The 18,255-nt window shown below is 45.3% G+C and overlaps 1 protein-coding gene across 10 annotated transcripts in view; it reads right to left on the bottom strand.

Annotated features, from left to right (window-relative positions):
* The window catches only part of plekha6 (pleckstrin homology domain containing, family A member 6), a 150,167-nt gene that overhangs the window by 64,122 nt on the left and 67,790 nt on the right, over positions 1-18,255 (bottom strand). For all 10 annotated transcript variants that reach the window (XM_071203236.1, XM_071203234.1, XM_071203231.1 and 7 more), the window contains 4 exons: positions 9,058-9,138; positions 7,830-7,944; positions 6,803-6,919; positions 3,811-3,883 (listed from right to left, as the gene is read on the bottom strand). In XM_071203236.1, coding sequence (XP_071059337.1) covers positions 3,811-3,883; positions 6,803-6,919; positions 7,830-7,928 — 289 coding nt within the window. In that variant the 5' untranslated portion in view covers positions 7,929-7,944; positions 9,058-9,138. The remainder of the gene's footprint in view (positions 1-3,810; positions 3,884-6,802; positions 6,920-7,829; positions 7,945-9,057; positions 9,139-18,255) is intronic.

Here is an 18,255-nt window from a genome sequence, read left to right as displayed (position 1 = left end):
TTAAATTAGCTTCATTATATCTCAGTGATTAAGTGAATAATAACATTTCTATCGGGTCACTATCAGCATGTCACTCATTATTTTCAGGGAGGGGGCGGGGCTTGGAGGAACGGAGAGGAGACGGTGATCGCGGAAGCTTTTTTCCTCCTGCCTTCACAAACTTTACAGACGTATATATCGTCTGAGAATTGCTAGAGGACATTCATACTTTGCAATCCAAGACTTAATTAAATCCACCAAAAACCTGACATGATTGTAACGCGATTATTTTTGAAAAACATAAATCCCTGTCTGTGTCTCTGAGCCGCAGCAACACAGAGTGATTCGGAGCGGGTCCTTCTGATGCTGGTTCTGGACTGGTGTTCTTGTGTTGGTGGATAAAGCAGACTGCTCCGTGTTCGGTGTTGCTGTGCCGCTGTCACGTATGTTCCCTGATCTCTGCGTCACCGACCGATTTGATATTAAAGTGACAGAAAAAACGTTATAGTAAAGCCGCGGCCGGAAAATCAGGAAGCAACGTTACTACCCTATAACCGATTATCTTCCGTCACTGCATCGAGACCGAATCGTCCACGTCCGCATCGCAATGCATCGTAGAAACGATTATTTTCAACACCCCTAGTCTGCAGGCAGGCTCCCATGCCTAATTCTGCCCTACGCTCCCAAAAGGGGAGGGGCCTGAAAGGACAGCTAAATGCAGCACAGCAGTCCATTTTCACCAGGCCCAACAACAAGAGCAAGGCTGCTACCATAGCATCTTATCGTGTCAGTCACGTTCTTGCGAAACACATGAAGTCTTTCAAAGACGGCGAAGTTGTGAAAGAAGCAGTCCCGGAGGCTGCCGACGCGCTTTTGGGGATAGTAAAAATAACAGTAGCATTTCAACAGGTTTTTGATTTAATAAAAACTCAAGTTAGATACCGTTATTAATCAGCTTTAAGTTTTAGTTTGTTTGAACTTATTCATTATAATTATTGTACAAAATGGTATAAGAATGCAAACTTAAATTGATTATAGTCTATTGTCAATTCAGGTTAAGAAACTAGTGTTGCTAGCATCCTATTAAAAGGCATTTCTTTTTATACTCTACTAAAATGCAACAAAGAAAGGGTTTGATTCTATTAATTGTGTCTTTTTTATTGCACGTTGGCAGCAGATTCCTGAGTAGCTTCAGATCTGAGTTGTCTTATTAGTAAGCCTCATTTATACTTTTGAAGCAACACTATTTTTATATAATGGCAAAGAAAGGGTTCAGAGTCTTTTTTTCCCCCTGTGTCACATGTGGCAGCACTGTTCAATGTGTCTTGAAAACATTACCCACTGTAGTGACGTGTGAATAAACTCCAACTCTGTATCAACAACACTGTTGTGTAACTTCAGTTAAATACTTGTATGTGTGTAGATTAGAAAGAGGTCAGATAAAGGATCTGCAGTATGTTATGAAGTATTAATCGTACAAAGGTCAGTTTTATACAAGTAGAAGTGTGTATTTACCTGGTAGTAGGCTGTCAGTAATGGCTACGCCTCTCTATTTGGACTGGTAGATCTCGGCAGACTGGCAACTTTAAAAGTAGCTCTCGGTTCAAAAAAGGTTGGGCACCCCTGACTTAGACAGTGAGAGGGAGAGGCAGGATCGGGTTTTGTCCCACATGGCTCCAAACAGCTCAATAGGCACACACTGTAGACACTAATTAGAAGAACACAGACTAAAACAGCAATGTACAGACGAATCAGATGATTAAACATGATCTTAAAATATATTTTTATATTTTTTTTGTAATCATTATTTTGAATACTTTCTGCTGACACTAGGTGGGGGTGCACCTGCCCCTAATGACCAGTCGCCACTGGGCCTTGGAATATTCAGCCCGACCTCGCCCTCAAGTGCTACCCCCAACCGGAAAGGAGACGCCGCAGACGGTGTGAGAGGAAGCAGAAGAGGGTTAAGCGCGGGGGCATCTGGGCTAGGCTAGCGGCTAGCCCACACAGGCCGTCTATCCCGAGCATGCTGATGGCTAACGTACGCTCACTTAACTTGACAATAAAATGAACAATACAAGACTTCTCCAGTCAACCCAGTGTGAGGTGAGGGAATGCTATGTTTATGTATTTTCGGAAACATGGCTAAATGACAACATCCCGGACTCTGCCATTCAGCTCGACAGGCTATCAAGCTAGCACTCGGACAGAGCTATGGTTAACGGTGGGAAGACTCGCAGCGGCGGCGTGATTGTTTACATCAGTGAGGCTTGGTGTAGGGACGCTGTGGTTGTCTGCAAACACTGTTCACCCCTGGCGGAGTTTATGATCATGAAGTGCCTTCCAAGGGAAGGGAGGTGTGTGGCAGAGTGGTCTAGTGCGTTGGTGCTCGGATCAGGGGAGCACAGGTTCAAACCCCACTGCAGTCAGCATGTCGTTGTGTCCCTGAGACACTTCACCCCAAATTGTTCCTGTGGGGATTGCCCACAGTGTTGAGTATGTAAGTCGCTTTGGATAAAAGCGTCTAACAAGTAACATGTGATGTAATGTAATAAAAAAATAAACGCCACTATCTTTTTGCTGTTGTTCTCCAAAACCTGACAAAATCTATGTTTCTGCCTCTTAATTTAAAGGTCCCATGCCATGCTTTTCCGGTTATTACCCGTCCCCTTGTGTGTTATGAAGGGTTTTATGCATGTAAACGGTGTGCAGAGTCAAAACCCTCAAAGTACACCCTGTAGCGAGTAAAACTCTAACACAGAAAATACCTCCCCAAAACGCCTTGTTGGAGATACGTCATTGTCCATTGTTTACTTCCTGGGTATTGTGATGTAGGAATGGCCAGTAGCCGCGCCCAGAGCTATGACGCGATACGGTCATGCGTTACCCGGAACCAAATGGACCAATCCGTGGAGCCGTTACGTTAAGCCCCCGCTGATTGGTCCAAATTGACCAATCCACGGACTTCCTCACACACTCAGTGCAGGCAGCTCTGCTGATCTCTCCTCCCTGGCTGCAGGCTGATAACAGACAGTTGGGATCGCGGCAAAATCCTCTCTGCAGACCCATTCTCACAGCGTTTATCAACCTTTTTCTTACTCAATATCAAGCCACACTTATTGTTTTTACTTCGGCTGTGACTTTGTGTGTGCTCAGGGTGAGTTTGGCTGTGTATTGCTAAACAATGAAATCACACCTCCACGGAGCTCAGCGCGATTCACAACGTCCCGACCAATCAGAGCACACTGTGCTCACAGGGAGGGGGGGGCTGGAGCTACAACGAGCCGTTAAAGGCAGAGAGTGACATTCAGTGAATACACGTCGTTTACAGAGATGCAGAGAAACCAATGTGAGTTTGGAACATTGCATAATATAAATCTATTCTAGTAGAGCTCAACAATGGAACTATGATCAGTGGAAATGGCCGTGACATGGGACCTCTAAAACGTTGTTTCTGTGAAGCTCTGTTATTACTTGTCACATCTTTGGTCAAAAGAGAGCTCCAGTCTTGAGAGCAGAGCCACAGTTAGCTCAGCGACCAGCTAATCTGCATGTGAGAAATGCCTCTGATGAGTGTGAGCACGTTCATACATCTTCACACACTACTGTACCACACTGCACTCCAAACAAGCTCTGGTGATTTATATAAGATATGTGTACATGTTATAAAGTCAAATACATCAGATGATTTTCAAGACTTGCAGACATCTAAAGTGCTGAATCAAGCTCGTAACACATTCAACACAACAAGACAGCTACTCAACACAAATCGTATAAACAAAAAATCATAGAAGTAGATATTCAAGATTCATAACAGAATGAAGCACACACCTTTGTAGTAAAAGAGACATCTGTCGGTGAGGACGAACCACCTCTTGTTCCACTGCTTCACCCCACTGCTGGCCTGCAGGAACAAGAGTCAAGATTCAAGATGCAGCGCTTTATTGTCCTGTGCGCGGTAGCTACACAGCCACATGGCAATGACTACTCAAGGCACTGAGGCTCCTCCAACAGTGAACGTGAATAGGACACATTAAACCAGTACAAATTGTGAAAGAAATAACAATAGAAATAAAATAGTGCAAGAGAATGTTTTGAGATGTGCAAATAAATACAAATAAAATAGAAGTAGTGCAAGAAGGGTCTATATACCATTAAATGGAATATATATATATATATATATATATATATAAATACAGTGAAAGATGCAAACAGATGCATGTTTATGGATGTTCGTTACAGAGTTTAGGTGTTTAATAGTCTTATGGCCTGTAGGATGAAACTGACGGCAGCAGACAGAACAGTTTGTGGCTGGGGTGATGGGGGTCTTTTATAATCCTGAGGGCTTTCTTCCTGAGCCGCTGGGAGTAGAGGTCCTCCATGGATGGCAGCTCCGTCCTGGTGATGTTCTGTGCAGTTTTCACCACCCTCTGTAAAGCCTTACGATTGAGGTGCAGCTGCCGTACCAGGCCGTGATGCAGCCAGTCAGGATCTTTCTATGGAGCACCTGTAGAAGGTCAGGATCCTCTCTATGGAGCACCTGTAGAAGGTCAGGATCCTCTCTATGGAGCACCTGTAGAAGGTCAGGATCCTCTCTATGGAGCACCTGAAGGTCAGGATCCTCTCTATGGAGCACCTGTAGAAGGTCAGGATCCTCTCTATGGAGCACATGTAGAAGGTCAGGATCCTCTCTATGGAGCACCTGTAGAAGGTCAGGATGCTCTCTATGGAGCACCTGTAGAAGGTCAGGATCCTCTCTATGGAGCACCTGTAGAAGGTCAGGATCCTCTCTATGGAGCACCTGTAGAAGGTCAGGATCCTCTCTATGGAGCACCTGTAGAAGGTCAGGATCCTCTCTATGGAGCACCTGTAGAAGGTCAGGATCCTCTCTATGGAGCACCTGTAGAAGGTCAGGATGCTCTCTATGGAGCACCTGTAGAAGGTCAGGATCCTCTCTATGGAGCACATGTAGAAGGTCAGGATCCTCTCTATGGAGCACCTGTAGAAGGTCAGGATCCTCTCTATGGAGCACCTGTAGAAGGTCAGGATCCTCTCTATGGAGCACCTGTAAGGTCAGGATCCTCTCTATGGAGCACCTGTAGAAGGTGAGGATCCTCTCTATGGAGCACCTGTAGAAGGATCCTCTCTATGGAGCACCTGAAGAAGGTCAGGATGCTCTCTATGGAGCACCTGTAGAAGGTCAGGATGCTCTCTATGGAGCACCTGTTCAAGGTCAGGATCCTCTCTATGGAGCACCTGTAGAAGGTCAGGATCCTCTCTATGGAGCACCTGAAGAAGGTCAGGATGCTCTCTATGGAGCACCTGTAGAAGGTCAGGATGCTCTCTATGGAGCACCTGTTCAAGGTCAGGATCCTCTCTATGGAGCACCTGTAGAAGGTCAGGATCCTCTCTATGGAGCACCTGAAGAAGGTCAGGATCCTCTCTATGGAGCACATGTAGAAGGTCAGGATGCTCTCTATGGAGCACCTGTAGAAGGTCAGGGTCCTCTCTATGGAGCACCTGTAGAAGGTCAGGATCCTCTCTATGGTGCACCTGTAGAAGGTCAGGATCCTCTCTATGGAGCACCTGTAAGGTCAGGATCCTCTCTATGGAGCACCTGTAGAAGGTCAGGATCCTCTCTATGGAGCACCTGTAGAAGGTCAGGATCCTCTCTATGGAGCACCTGGAGAAGGTGAGGATCCTCTCTTTGGTGCACCTGTAGAAGGTCAGGATCCTCTCTATGGAGCACCTGTAGAAGGTCAGGATCCTCTCTATGGTGCACCTGTAGAAGGTCAGGATCCTCTCTATGGAGCACCTGTAAGGTCAGGATCCTCTCTATGGAGCACCTGTAGAAGGTCAGGATCCTCTCTATGGAGCACCTGTAGAAGGTCAGGATCCTCTCTATGGAGCACCTGGAGAAGGTGAGGATCCTCTCTGTGGAGCACCTGTAGAAGGTCAGGATCCTCTCTGTGGAGCACCTGTAGAAGGTCAGGATCCTCTCTATGGTGCACCTGTAGAAGGTCAGGATCCTCTCTATGGAGCACCTGTAGAAGGTCAGGATCCTCTGTAAACTGAACTGCACACAACCTGAGAACACGGCCAGGGATGCCATCAGGTCCAGGAGCCTTGTGTGGGTTAACCCTTTTAAAGGCTTTGCACACGTCCCCCTGTCTAAGGTCAGCTCCTGGTCCTGCTGTGCCTCCACAGCCTGGCTGCTCTCAAAATGAGCATAGCAGCCTTGTAGCTCATCTGGGAGAGACACACTCACAGACAGTCCCCCAGAACCACCGGCTGCTCCTTTGTAATCAGTCATTGTTCTTAGTCCTGCCCACATGTTCCGGGTGTCAGAGCCTTTGAAGTCAGACTCCACTTTGTCTCTGTATTGTCTCTGTGCCCTGCTGATAGCTCTCCGGAGCGCGTACCTTGACTTCCTGTACTTTTCCAAGTCTCCACTTATATTGAACAAACTGAATCCTTCTAAGGTCTTGACATCGTGCGGCTCTTTCATGCCCAGAGTGCAATTAAAGGGTACGCGGTTTATTTCTTTGCTTTATTCGCTCAAAAAGGTATAGTTCAGAAGCTGTAATCCATCGGGTGTATCTGCTCATGGTGCGTGACGTTACTAACAGCCTGTCACAGGAGCACACTTCCTCAGTGGCATGACTTGCAGGGTAACAGTGCTTCTTCAGACTTCTATCATGCAACATGCAATGTCCTCAAGGATTACAAGATTGTGCTTCAAATCATAGTCTCCAAAAATAGTCCTTAAAAACATTTTTAACACAAGTTTAGTTCTTCATAAGAGGAGAAGAAAAGGCTTCACCTGCTTGTACAGCCATCCCTGTTTGCTGACCTCTGCTTTGGGATTCCTGCGCATGGAGTTTGAGCGCTTCCCAAACGTAGCTGCCGTTCGAAGAGAACTCCTGGGAGTACGAGACGCCTGCAATTACCCAGATATAAAATAGAGGTTTAGGATAAAGGTTATGGAAATGTACACGTTGATAGTGGGGTATAGAGGATTACAATTATAGGAGTATGTTTTCGAATTATATTACATGAAGACCATAAAGTGATCTTCCACTTATAGGTTGCACAATGGGCATACACACATATAAATGTAGCAGATACCGGCTCATCCTTAAAGGTGGGGTAGGTAAGTTTGAGAAACCGGCTCGAGATACACTTTTTGTTATATTCCATGGAATGCTCTTAACATCCCGATAGCAATGAATATCTGAAGTGCTTTGACAAAAAATACATACAAAAATGTCATCTGTAGAAGCCGTAATACTGGCTAAACGGATTGGATGGCCTACCTGCCTGTCAGCCTTCCATCGGGGCACAAACTTATCTCGTGCCCTCATTGGTCATGTGCGCGTTCGTGTGTGTTGGAGGAGGGGCTCTATAAGGAAGTGGCAGATTTTCTCCGGTTGTATATTTTCAAATTCTAGCGATCTCGAGCCGGTTTCTCAAACTTACCAACCCCACCTTTAACTGCAAGCTAGGATTTGATTTGAGGAGTTAAAACATTTTAAAACAATGTTATGAATAATGATAAATTGGTTAATTATTTCTCAACCTTTTTATGAGGGAAGTCAGGTCTAACAGGATGTGAGAACTTGTTTACTTAGCAAAGACCCGTTAAGCAACAATGACGAGTTTGATCACACTACTTCCTCAGGCAGATGAAGCCAAAGACTGCTTTCTCCCCCGCACACAGGATATCTGTTTACCATGGAAGCATGCTGCAGTCACGCTGATATCCCAAAACCTTTTCTCATTGTTTAAATGAAGTATTTCCTGGAACACTCCATCTGCCATGGATGGGGGCGTCTTTGTGGTGTGCTCACCCTGGTGTACGGCGGGCCTTCTGGGGACAGGTCTGACACCATGGTGGCCGTTTTGGAGGCAGTGATCTTCTCAGCAGTACGATTCACTTTCCCATTCATTTCCAAATCACAGTGCCTGGACAGAAGAGCAAAGACATGAGCTCCTAATAGTGCAACCGTGCATGCTGTGCACTTCTACCACTTATTGTCTAGCAGCCTGCCAAGAGCAGTGTGTGACGGCAGAGTAATTACAATTGGTACAACTCAGATCTGACCTTGTCTAATGAGCTCTAATGTGTAGCACCCTGCATGTCTCAATGTGTGTGTTCGCCTGAGAAGGCCCTCTGGTGGTCGTGTGTATACAGACTCTTGGCTGCCACACACAGGTGGAAGACTGTGTTGTTACAACGTGAGACTTGAACACTAGAGGCAGCTGTTCTATGCCTAGAATAGTTTGTTCATTATTACCAAGACAAACGCACAGTCTTTGTATACCCAGTATAGCTCTTACGTTAGCCCAATGACACCAGCAAGCATGTGGACGAATCCTACGTCTCTGTCTCACTTAGTTACTGTTGATAAACTCTGATTGGACAATCTCTGATTTGTTAAATGTAGGTACAGTATGTTGACATATACTATATATTAACTAACATTACTGTGCTTCCACATATTGTCCTTGTTTTATTTTCTCTTTGGGAAAGGTGAAATTAGTTAACACCATCATGTTATTGACACCAAATACATTTGATAAGGGATTCAATGACAATACGTGACATATAGTAACTAATGAAAGCAGCACAATACACCCACGTGCAGGTAGGAGAGTGACATGTCAAACTAAACAGTGACCGGCTGGTGCCAGGTTCCGGCTGCCATGTCCATGTGGGTCACACATGTGTTAGTAATGGATGATTGGTCATATCGATCTACTGACGAGTATTAATGCATATCCTTTCCATTCTCTCTTTGCTCACCTCCTATCGTTTCCTATACATGCAGTAGCATCAGCAGCACCCAGAGGCGTGTGCACGTAACCTGCTGCGCACCAGCCAAGTGTTGTTTTCTAAAACTGATCCCCTACTTTCTTTCCGTTTGTGCGAACAAACAACACAATTATTTCGATAACACAGTGCATGTTTGTGGGGTAATAACTACATCAGTTGTAGAAGTGTGTGTATGCATGTAGGTGTACAGGATAGGAGCTGAACATATTATTGCTGCTTAGTTCAGTTCAAAGGTCACTTACTGCAGATAGGAGTGTAAGGTGGGCTCTTCCAGCTGGAGGGGGCTCAGTGCTGCTCCAGCTGGTCCACTGGGGTCATGTTGACTGCACACACACAGAGGGAGGACACAGAGGGGACATATGGCCATTACCTTTCTTAATGTGTCCATATTACAAACACAGGTGAAGATAACTACTGTCTACCCAAACCATGGTCTTAAGTTCACCATTCCTTCTCTCAGTTACAGTAGGAATAATGTGTGGCGCCTCAGATGACAGCAATTTACTTTAAACATTCAATGGTCGTACTACATAAAGTATGTATAATGCAAATACATGGGCATCCTAAATCCTCCTCCTCCTCCTCCTCCTCCTCCTCCTCCTCCTCCTCCTCCTCCTCGCTATTGTACCTCGCAGCGCACCAACATGTCTTATTGGCCAGCAACCGCATTACGCATCTGCAATGTGGTGTCGCACTGTATAATGTAGATACATTTGCTGCTGTGGTCAGCGGTTGCAAGTTTGAGGCTAAAGCATCACCTTACCCCACAGAAACTGGCTGGAGCGCGGGCACAAAATAAGTGCACGCACTACATTAGTGCCCGCGCTCCAGCCAGTGTATGTGGGGTTACGTGAAGCAGAGCTCGTCCCTGCCTCACTTCTCATCGCTCCCATGTAGTTGTAGCGGAGCTCTGCACATTTTAACGATAAAAAGCGATTGGAATCATACAGAAATCACATTTACAACACAGATCAGTGCAGACATTTTATTATTATTTCTTTTTTTTCTTTAGTTTTTTTTCCGTTACATTAGAGTATGACAAGTGAGGCTCTGCCTCTCCTGCCTCCCCTGACTGCACGTCGCTGCATTATTGTGAAATCGACACCTGAAATCAAATGTTTTTGTTTTTTTATTTTTTTATTAAGTTTTCCTATAATCACATTATGTCCTGCCCCTCACAGCCTGCCAACACTGGCAGCACAGAAAGCGTAACGCCGTTTCTAAGCAATGTCCCTCTCTCCTCACATCCCAAGCTGCATCCCAAAAAAGTGTATTATGTTATTACATCGTTTCAGAGGTTATGTTTCAGTTGTGCTCTTGATAAGCCATTATAACAGTAAAAACACATTCAGTTTCCTTTTGCTTTTTGTGTCTCCTGTACACTAAAACATACCCATCTGTGATGGAAAAATAAAGTAATCTGAATACGTTTAAGACACGAAACTGTATTCGGATTCGGATTACTTTCAGAGCCATGTATTCAGTATTCAGCCACTAATTACATTTACAAAGTAACCCTCCCAACCCTGTCTATATTGTGCCCCAGCACATGGCGGTTTTGAGGGCCCTCCCATTTAAATTACATTACATTACATTTAGCTGACGCTTTTATCCAAAGCGACTTACAATAAGTGCGTTCGACCAACAAAATACAAACTTGAAGAAAACAGAATCATAAAGTACATCAGGCTTCATAGAGCCAAACATTTCAAGTGCTACTCAACTGGCTTCTTTAGATAAGCCAGTCCTTTATTAGTATATAAGTGCTTTGTTAGTCATTATATCGCTCGAAGTGGAGTCGAAAGAGATGAGTTTTCAGTCTGCGCCGGAAGGTGTATAAGCTATCTGCTGTCCTGATTTCAATGGGGAGCTCATTCCACCATTTTGGAGCCAGGATAGTAAACCCACGTGTTTTTGCTGATGGGAACTTGGGTCCACCTCACAGTGCGGGTGCAGCGTGCTGTTTGGCTGATGCAGAGCCGTCTGTAGATGTGTTCTGGTGACGGACCTGGAGCTGTTGATGTGTGAAGTCCCTGTTGGTTTTTGGGAACCTGCTTTTTGTTTTTAATTGGTGGCAATATGCTTTCTAACACACAGTCATAACAATAATATCACTGAAACATAACCACAACAGTGTAAACAGGCAGTGTGTGAAATTATGTTCATACAGTTTACATTTTCTTACTGTATATGTTTGGTATGAGATGCATTGCCTGTCAGCTTTAGTATTTGCTCCTTTTTTTACGGCATCTAGAAATGTTGGTGTACAAAGAGTCCACGTCTATGGAAAAAATAAAGGTGTGCGAGGGAACAGAAAGGGGTTTACATTTTTTAACAAAGGTGAAGGTATCTTTAATGTAGTTGGGGTGGTTATGGGAAAGGGGTTTGATATAGTGATCGATGAATTCCGCTAGTTTGTACGATTTGGAGTCACAATCGCTAACGATGGGTCTTCCTGGAGGTACTAAAAAGGGGACCGACCAACTAGCGGAGGGTTTATGAATTTTTGAAAGGAGGTAAAAAAGTCTGGGACCGAGGAGGTAAAGTGCTTGTTTAGGTGTTATAAGGCGTTTGGTTTTCTTCTGATTAACTAAGGTTTTAATAATGCTGCGTGTTTCAAAATAAAGGGGTTGAGCTAGTGGTTGGTAGTAGATGGGGTTGTTTAATTGACGGGTTGCTTCGAGGATATATTCTGTCCTGGATCACTATCTGTCCGCCCTTATCTGCAGGTTTGATAATAATTTCATATTTGGCAGATAAGGACTTCAAGGCTAGTTGCTGGTCGGATGTAATGTTGGATTGATTCCTTTGGCGGCGGGGTCGGACGTGATTGAGGGTTCGGGTATTGGAGTGGATAAGGTTCTGTAAAGGTGTTGAAACAGACTCCAAAGTTGGTTCCCAGGTCGATGGCATCAAATCAAGTTTTATTTATGTAGCACACTTTTAAAACGATTTTTGGTCGAGCCAAAGTGCTGTACATACAATAAACACTTTACAATAAAAATACTTTACAACAAATACAACAGCACAAATAAAAAATCACACACAGGGAAATGTCAGGAGTCGTGCTCCGCTCAGACTAGAAGGCCAGAGAGAAGAAGTTAGTTTTAAGTGTAGATTTAAATACCCCTAGGGTCTGGGCCGACCTCACATGGAGGGGCAGAGTGTTCCAGAGCCTGGGGCCCGCTGCTGCGAATGCTCGGTGCCCTCGGGTTTTGAGCCTGGTCTTGGGCACTACCAGCAGCAGCTGGTCAGCCGACCTTAAAGCTCTTGCTGGGGTGTAGCAATGGAGGAGTTCGGCTATATAGGCCGGAGCCAGCCCATTTAGGGCTTTGAAAACAAATAAAAGGAGTTTAAAATCTATTCTGAACCGAACTGGAAGCCAGTGCAGTGAGGCCAGAATTGGGGTGATGTGGTCACACTTTTTATGGCCAGTGAGAAGACATGCAGCTGCATTCTGAACTAGCTGCAGGCGTCTAATTGACGCCTGGTCCATACCCACATACAGAGCATTGCAGTAATCCAGTCTCGAGGTAACAAAGGCATTAATAACCCTTTCTAGGTCTTTAAAAGATAAAAACGACTTGGTCTTGGCCAATAGTCGTATTTAAAAAAAGCAGGTCTTGACTACGGTGCTGACCTGCTTATCAAATTTAAAAGCGCTATTGAAGGTCACTCCAAGGTGCATGACAGAGGGGAGGATGTTTTTATTGAGGGAGCCCAGAATTTCAACTGGGGGGGCTGGAGGTCAGGGTCCAAAAAAGATGACCTCAGTCTTGCTCTGGTTGAGGTTGAGGACATTTTGGCTCAGCCAGGATTTGATCTCTGTCAAGCAGTCCATCAAGTGCTGTAGTGAGTTGACATTTGAATTGAGAGGCAGATAGATCTGTACATCATTGGCATAACAATGGAAGGGGATGTTGTGTTTTGTGAGAATTGAGCCTAGGGGCAGTATACAGTAGAAAAAGGATGGGGCCCAGAATCGAGCCTTGGGGAACCCCACAGGTAAGATGGGCTTTCGCAGAGGAGAAGGTATCTAGCAGCACTGAGAAGCTACGGTCTGTCAGGTAGGACCTGAACCATGCAAGGGCAGAGCCTGTGATGCCTGCGGACTAGGGGTGTAACGGTTCACAGAAGTCACGGTTCGGTTCAAACCTCGGTTTGGGGGTCACGGTTCGGTACGGGTTCGGTACAAGGAAAAGCAAAAAAACAAAACAAAGGCATAATCTTTTTTTGCTGTTATTTATTTTTAACAGTAGTGCAAGTTTTGGTATGAAAATAAGGAACTCTAACATTTGGAATCATTAACTGTATTACACAGTTAAAAACAAACCACAAACAGTAACACACAGATGGCCATATTATTTATAATGGCTGATGTCAAACAAAAAGGTTAAAAAGAATGTCTTGAAAATATTAAAATAAATAATAAGAAAGTGTTTGAATCACAATCAATAAAAGGCAATACAGAACTGTATAACATCTCCTGATGTCTAAATATTAAATAAATACAATGATAAATATAAAACAAAATAAAATCTGTACCTTTAGGAGCAATGTCTAACATGTGTAATTAACTTGTGAGTGTGTGAGGCCATTATGCCTAAATAAAGGTACTCAAGCTTTACTCTATTGTCAAGTTTTTCTTCAAAAAGATGAGTTAGTCTACGTTGTCAGCAGTGAGGGCAGATCTGTTGGCGGTAACTATGTCACCTGCCGTCGAGAAAACCCTCTCGCTGGGGACTGAGACTGACTCGGATGTGATTGAGCATGTTTGACGTGTTACCACTAGCATACCGCATCGCTGTCGAACAACGGCGACACACCGTCCTTGTCCGATCCACAACTCGCACCCCATCATTGTTGTAGTCCACAGGGAACCCGAAATGTTCCCACACACCTGATTTAAAAGAAGCAGGTGGGTCTTCTAGCTCCTGTGTGTTGTTTGAACTCGCCATAGCTACTAACTTTTCTTCTTCATGTATTGTGTTCGTTTTGTTCTTGTTCTTCATTTGTTATTTACGGGCGGCTGGCTTGTAGGCGCAATACCGCCCCCTGGATTATATATAGTGTAATACTGCCCTGAGTGACAGACTTTTTTTCCACTTGTAAAAAAGGCGTATTCGCCGTGTGACTGCATGTGCCGAACCGTGACGTCCGAACCGTGACGGCACAGGACGAATACGGATACCGTTACACCCCTACTGCGGACTGTTCAAGCCGTGACAACAGGATGCTATGGTCCACAGTGTCAAAGGCAGCTGTCAAGTCTAACAGCACCAGGACAGCTGAGCTACCTGAGTCGGCGGCTAGGAGCAGATCATTAAAAACTCTTAAAGGGCTGTTTCAGTGCTGTGCATGGGTTTGAAGCCAGACTAAAACTTTTCATGGATGTCATTCATGGTTAAGAAAGACTGCAGCTGGGTGTAGAGTACTCGCTCCAGGACTTTAGATAAAAAAGGGTAGCTGGGAGATGGGCCTAAAATCTGCGAGAATGGAGGGGTCGAGATTTTTCTTTTTAAGTAGTGGCTGGACCACGGCATGTTTGAAGGCAGCTGGGACACATCCTGAGCTAAGAGAGGTGTTTATAAGTAATAAAATACTTGCTCCAACTGATTCGAAAACATCTCTGAGAAGGCGAGAGGGAATGCTGTCTAAGATACAGTTTGTCGGCCGCAGGTGCTTGACAACATCCGAGAGAGAAGAGAGGGATACAGGCTCAAAGTGGTCGAGGACAGCAGGGCACACAAAAGGAGCAGGATCTGGGGTAGTGTGGGCTAGCCTAAGAGCAGATTTAAGAAATGTATCGCAGAGAGTAGTCGATGGCACAATTGGAGAAGCATCACTTTTTCGATTAATGATCGAATTGAGGACATTAAAAATAACCTGAGGTTTATTGCTGTTTTTGGAGATTAACAGAGAAATGTGCTCCGTTTTGACTGCCGTCTGGTAGTCGGAAAAGCAAGCACGAAGGATTTCTAAGGAGACATGGAGTTTATCCTTTTTCCATTTTCTCTCTGCACGCCTGCAGGTGCGTCTGAGAGCGTAAGTACAGTCATTGAGCCACGGCTTTGAGAGAACTTTGGTGCGTCTAAACGTAAAAGGAGCGACGGAATCCAGTATTAGGGTACATGTCGAGTGATGGAGATAAGCTCAACAGCACTAAAAGCACAGTTCACCTCTAATTTACAGATCGGAGAAGAATTAAAAACATCAGAAAACTGTGAGGCAGTCAAGGGGTTAATTGAACGCAGACGATGCTCAGGGGCACGTGATTCGACTCCTGCGGAAGGGATCGAAGTTGTAAACAGAACCGGTAAATGGTCTGAGATACGCGTTGCTGCACAGATTTCATCCACCGAGACACAAACGATAATACTAAATCTAAAGTGTGTCCTTTTTCGTGTGTTGGGCCAACCACGGACTGAACGAGACCAAAATAATCGAGGAGATTTAAAAAGTCCCTAACCAGAGGTTTGGACTCGCAACACACATGGACATTAAAATCTCCGCAGATCAAAACACGATCATTTTCACCATGATCCCTGACAGAAAGTCAGAAAAGTCATTGATGAAATCCTTATTGCACTTTGGCGGACGATACACAACTGTGCAGAGCATAGGCGAGGCCGGGTTCAGTTGAAAAAGCTGCAACTCAAAGCTAGCGTAGCTAGTTACAGGGTGAAGCAATCGGCATTGGAGGCTAGCTCTAAACACTGAAGCTATGCCCCGACCACGGCCGGTGGTACGGGGGGAGCTGAAGAATGTACAGTCAGGAGGAAGAAGTTCAGAGAACGGTGTATACTCGCCAGCGTGGACCCAGGTCTCCGTCAGAAACATCAAATCCAGTTCACGAGAGGTGAAGAAGTCGTTTAACAGGAACGTCTTGTTTGCTATTGACCTAGCATTCAGCAAAGCCATGGAGAGTTTTCTCTCCGGAGGTGCAGTCAGCGGACGAAGATGTGCATGTTGAACGCCGCGCGGGCCGGGAGCAGTCAGTCGGGCAGGAGAAGCTGTCAGCGGGCCCAGCAGAGGCCGCAGCTCCGGAAAGACAGGGCGAATCCATAGATCCCTCAGATGGCGTGCAGCGGGAGGGCCATGACATCTGATGCGTGGATAAGTCCCAGAAGAAGCCGTCAGGTGTGCTTTTTGATGGACAAGCGCACCACCACGCTTTGCCCGTCGTCTAAAGCACTTTCGGCGAGGCAGGATGCAGCGCAACCGGCGCAGGTCGGTGGGAATATCCTACAGTAGAGGGGGGGGGGGGGGGGGGGGGTCGATTTATGGTTACCAGATGTAGGTTTGGGCAGTTGTATAAACTCCAATGAGGGTCTGAGGTGGAGGAGAGCTTGGCGATCGTAGACGAGCAGAGACATTCTGGCATACATAAAACGAAAGCAGGATAGCTAAAGGCAGAGAGCTGAGGGAGCGTCGAGCCGACACAGGCGCCATCTTCCCTCACTGTTCTCAGCTGTACGGTCTCTGTGACGTCAGTGACAACGGAAAGGGGGGAATTACTCAAACTCACGGCATGGTGAAAGGTAGGTGCGGGTAAATGTTGTATTATATTGAAATTTGTCTAATATTTTAAGGCAACGGTGATAAGTACGCAAGTCTCTTCTTAGCAATTCCCGATCAGGAAGTGAGGGCGTGGGGATAAAAGTTAGGCCAAGCACTGCCTGCTCAGAAGGGGAAAGCCGGACGGACGAAAGGTTGGTTATGTTAGATCGTGAAGATGGAGGAGGCAGCTCTGCGTTTAAGGCAGGGGTTCTCAAAGTGCGGCACGCGGGACAATGACGGCCCTGGGAAATGTTTCTGGCGGCCCGCGATAGTTAATGTGACACGCTGAAATGCATGCGTTATATTTTAATCCTCCATGGTTCGTATCTAGTAATTTAGTTAACTTCCTGTTTCGTTTCCATGCTTTTATTTTGAAGGCGAGATAACGTGTTTGACAGGAAGTTGTGGTGGCATTGGAGACAACTTGACGGATAAAGTAGTGTCTTCTATGTAACGGCAGAGAAAGAGAACAACGGACTGTATGTTTTAAATGTTTAGCACCCCCCGAAGAGTCCACAAGCTCTTATGTTGGGTCTGGAGTTACAAATAAATTCTGATTCATCAGTAAAGTAAAGCCTACGACCATTATTCGGAGGGAAATGCTACACTGTCATTTTTGCTAGATCAAAAGTCGAAATTTGTTTTGGATGAGTCACTAGTTGACTGGTAAGAAATTATATGAGAAGCTGCTGTGGTGCATCTGATTAAAATGCCAGAGAAGATGTATTCTCCAAATGATGTTTATTGTAAATAAGAGGTGAATGCCAAGATATGTACACAAAATGTATGTGTGTTTGTTTGTATATATAGGTATGTAAAAAGGCGTGTGTGTGATTGTGGTTATTTGTGTTTGCGTGTGTGTGTTTGCGTGTGTGGTTAAGTATATGAACGCACACAAAAGTCCGGTTATACAATAAAACAACAAGCTGTCTCTCCCAACGTCCACACTCAGGCACACTGTTATTTCCACGGACTACCCCCAGCGCGAGCATCCCCAAACTCACTCCCTGATTGGATGCACGAGAGGAGCTATGAGGGGTGCATGCACTGGAAGCATGTCCCAAAGGCGTTGTGAAAGTGTTCACGTGAACAGCCCGTGGCCCAAACCATCAGTCCTTCGCAACAAAAGTTGTTGGAAGTTTTCGTTGTGTAAGCGAGATGGAGGAGCCAGGGCCGTCGCGTAAAAAACGTTGTGTCAGTGAGGAGAAAAGGAAGTTCCAGGAGAAATGGAGCAACGCTTACTTTGTTTCACCTCAGGGGTCGGATAAAGTGATATGCCTCATCTGCAAGCAGCTGAATGCAATGCTCAAGGAGTATAACATCAAACGCCATTATGATACCAATCATAAAATGTATGACAAGTTCATGGGCAAGGAGCGCAGAACTAAACTTGAACAACTTCAAAGAGGTGTAACTGCCCAGCAGTCAGTTTTCACAAATCTTGCAAAATCCGGTGAAGCTGTAACACATGCTAGCTATGTGGTCGCTCACGAAATTGCCAGGCGGAGCAAGCCGTTCAGTGATGGAGAATTCGTGCGAGACTGCATTTTGAAAGTGGCTGACATTGTATGCCCTGAACAAAAGTCAAAGTTCCGTGACATAAGTTTATCGAATGACACGGTGACACGACGAATCGAAGATCTGGCCAATGATCTCAAAGAGCAATTGGGACTACGTGTGGAAGGCCTAGGCAAGGGGTCCTTTTCTATAGCACTGGATGAGAGTACAGACATTTCTGATGCTGCACAACTGCTGATTTTCATTCCAACGGTCACGGAGGACTTTGAAATACGCGAGGAACTGCTAAGCATGGAGAGTATCAAAGACAGAACAAGGGGAATCGACATTTGTGATGCTGTGTGTCGTAGTCTCGATGCATA

This window comes from Pseudochaenichthys georgianus, chromosome 5 (assembly GCF_902827115.2).
Source record: "Pseudochaenichthys georgianus chromosome 5, fPseGeo1.2, whole genome shotgun sequence".
NCBI lineage: Eukaryota > Metazoa > Chordata > Actinopteri > Perciformes > Channichthyidae > Pseudochaenichthys > Pseudochaenichthys georgianus.
Note: the sequence above shows the minus strand (reverse complement) of the source record. Positions and strands in the feature narration are given on the sequence as shown.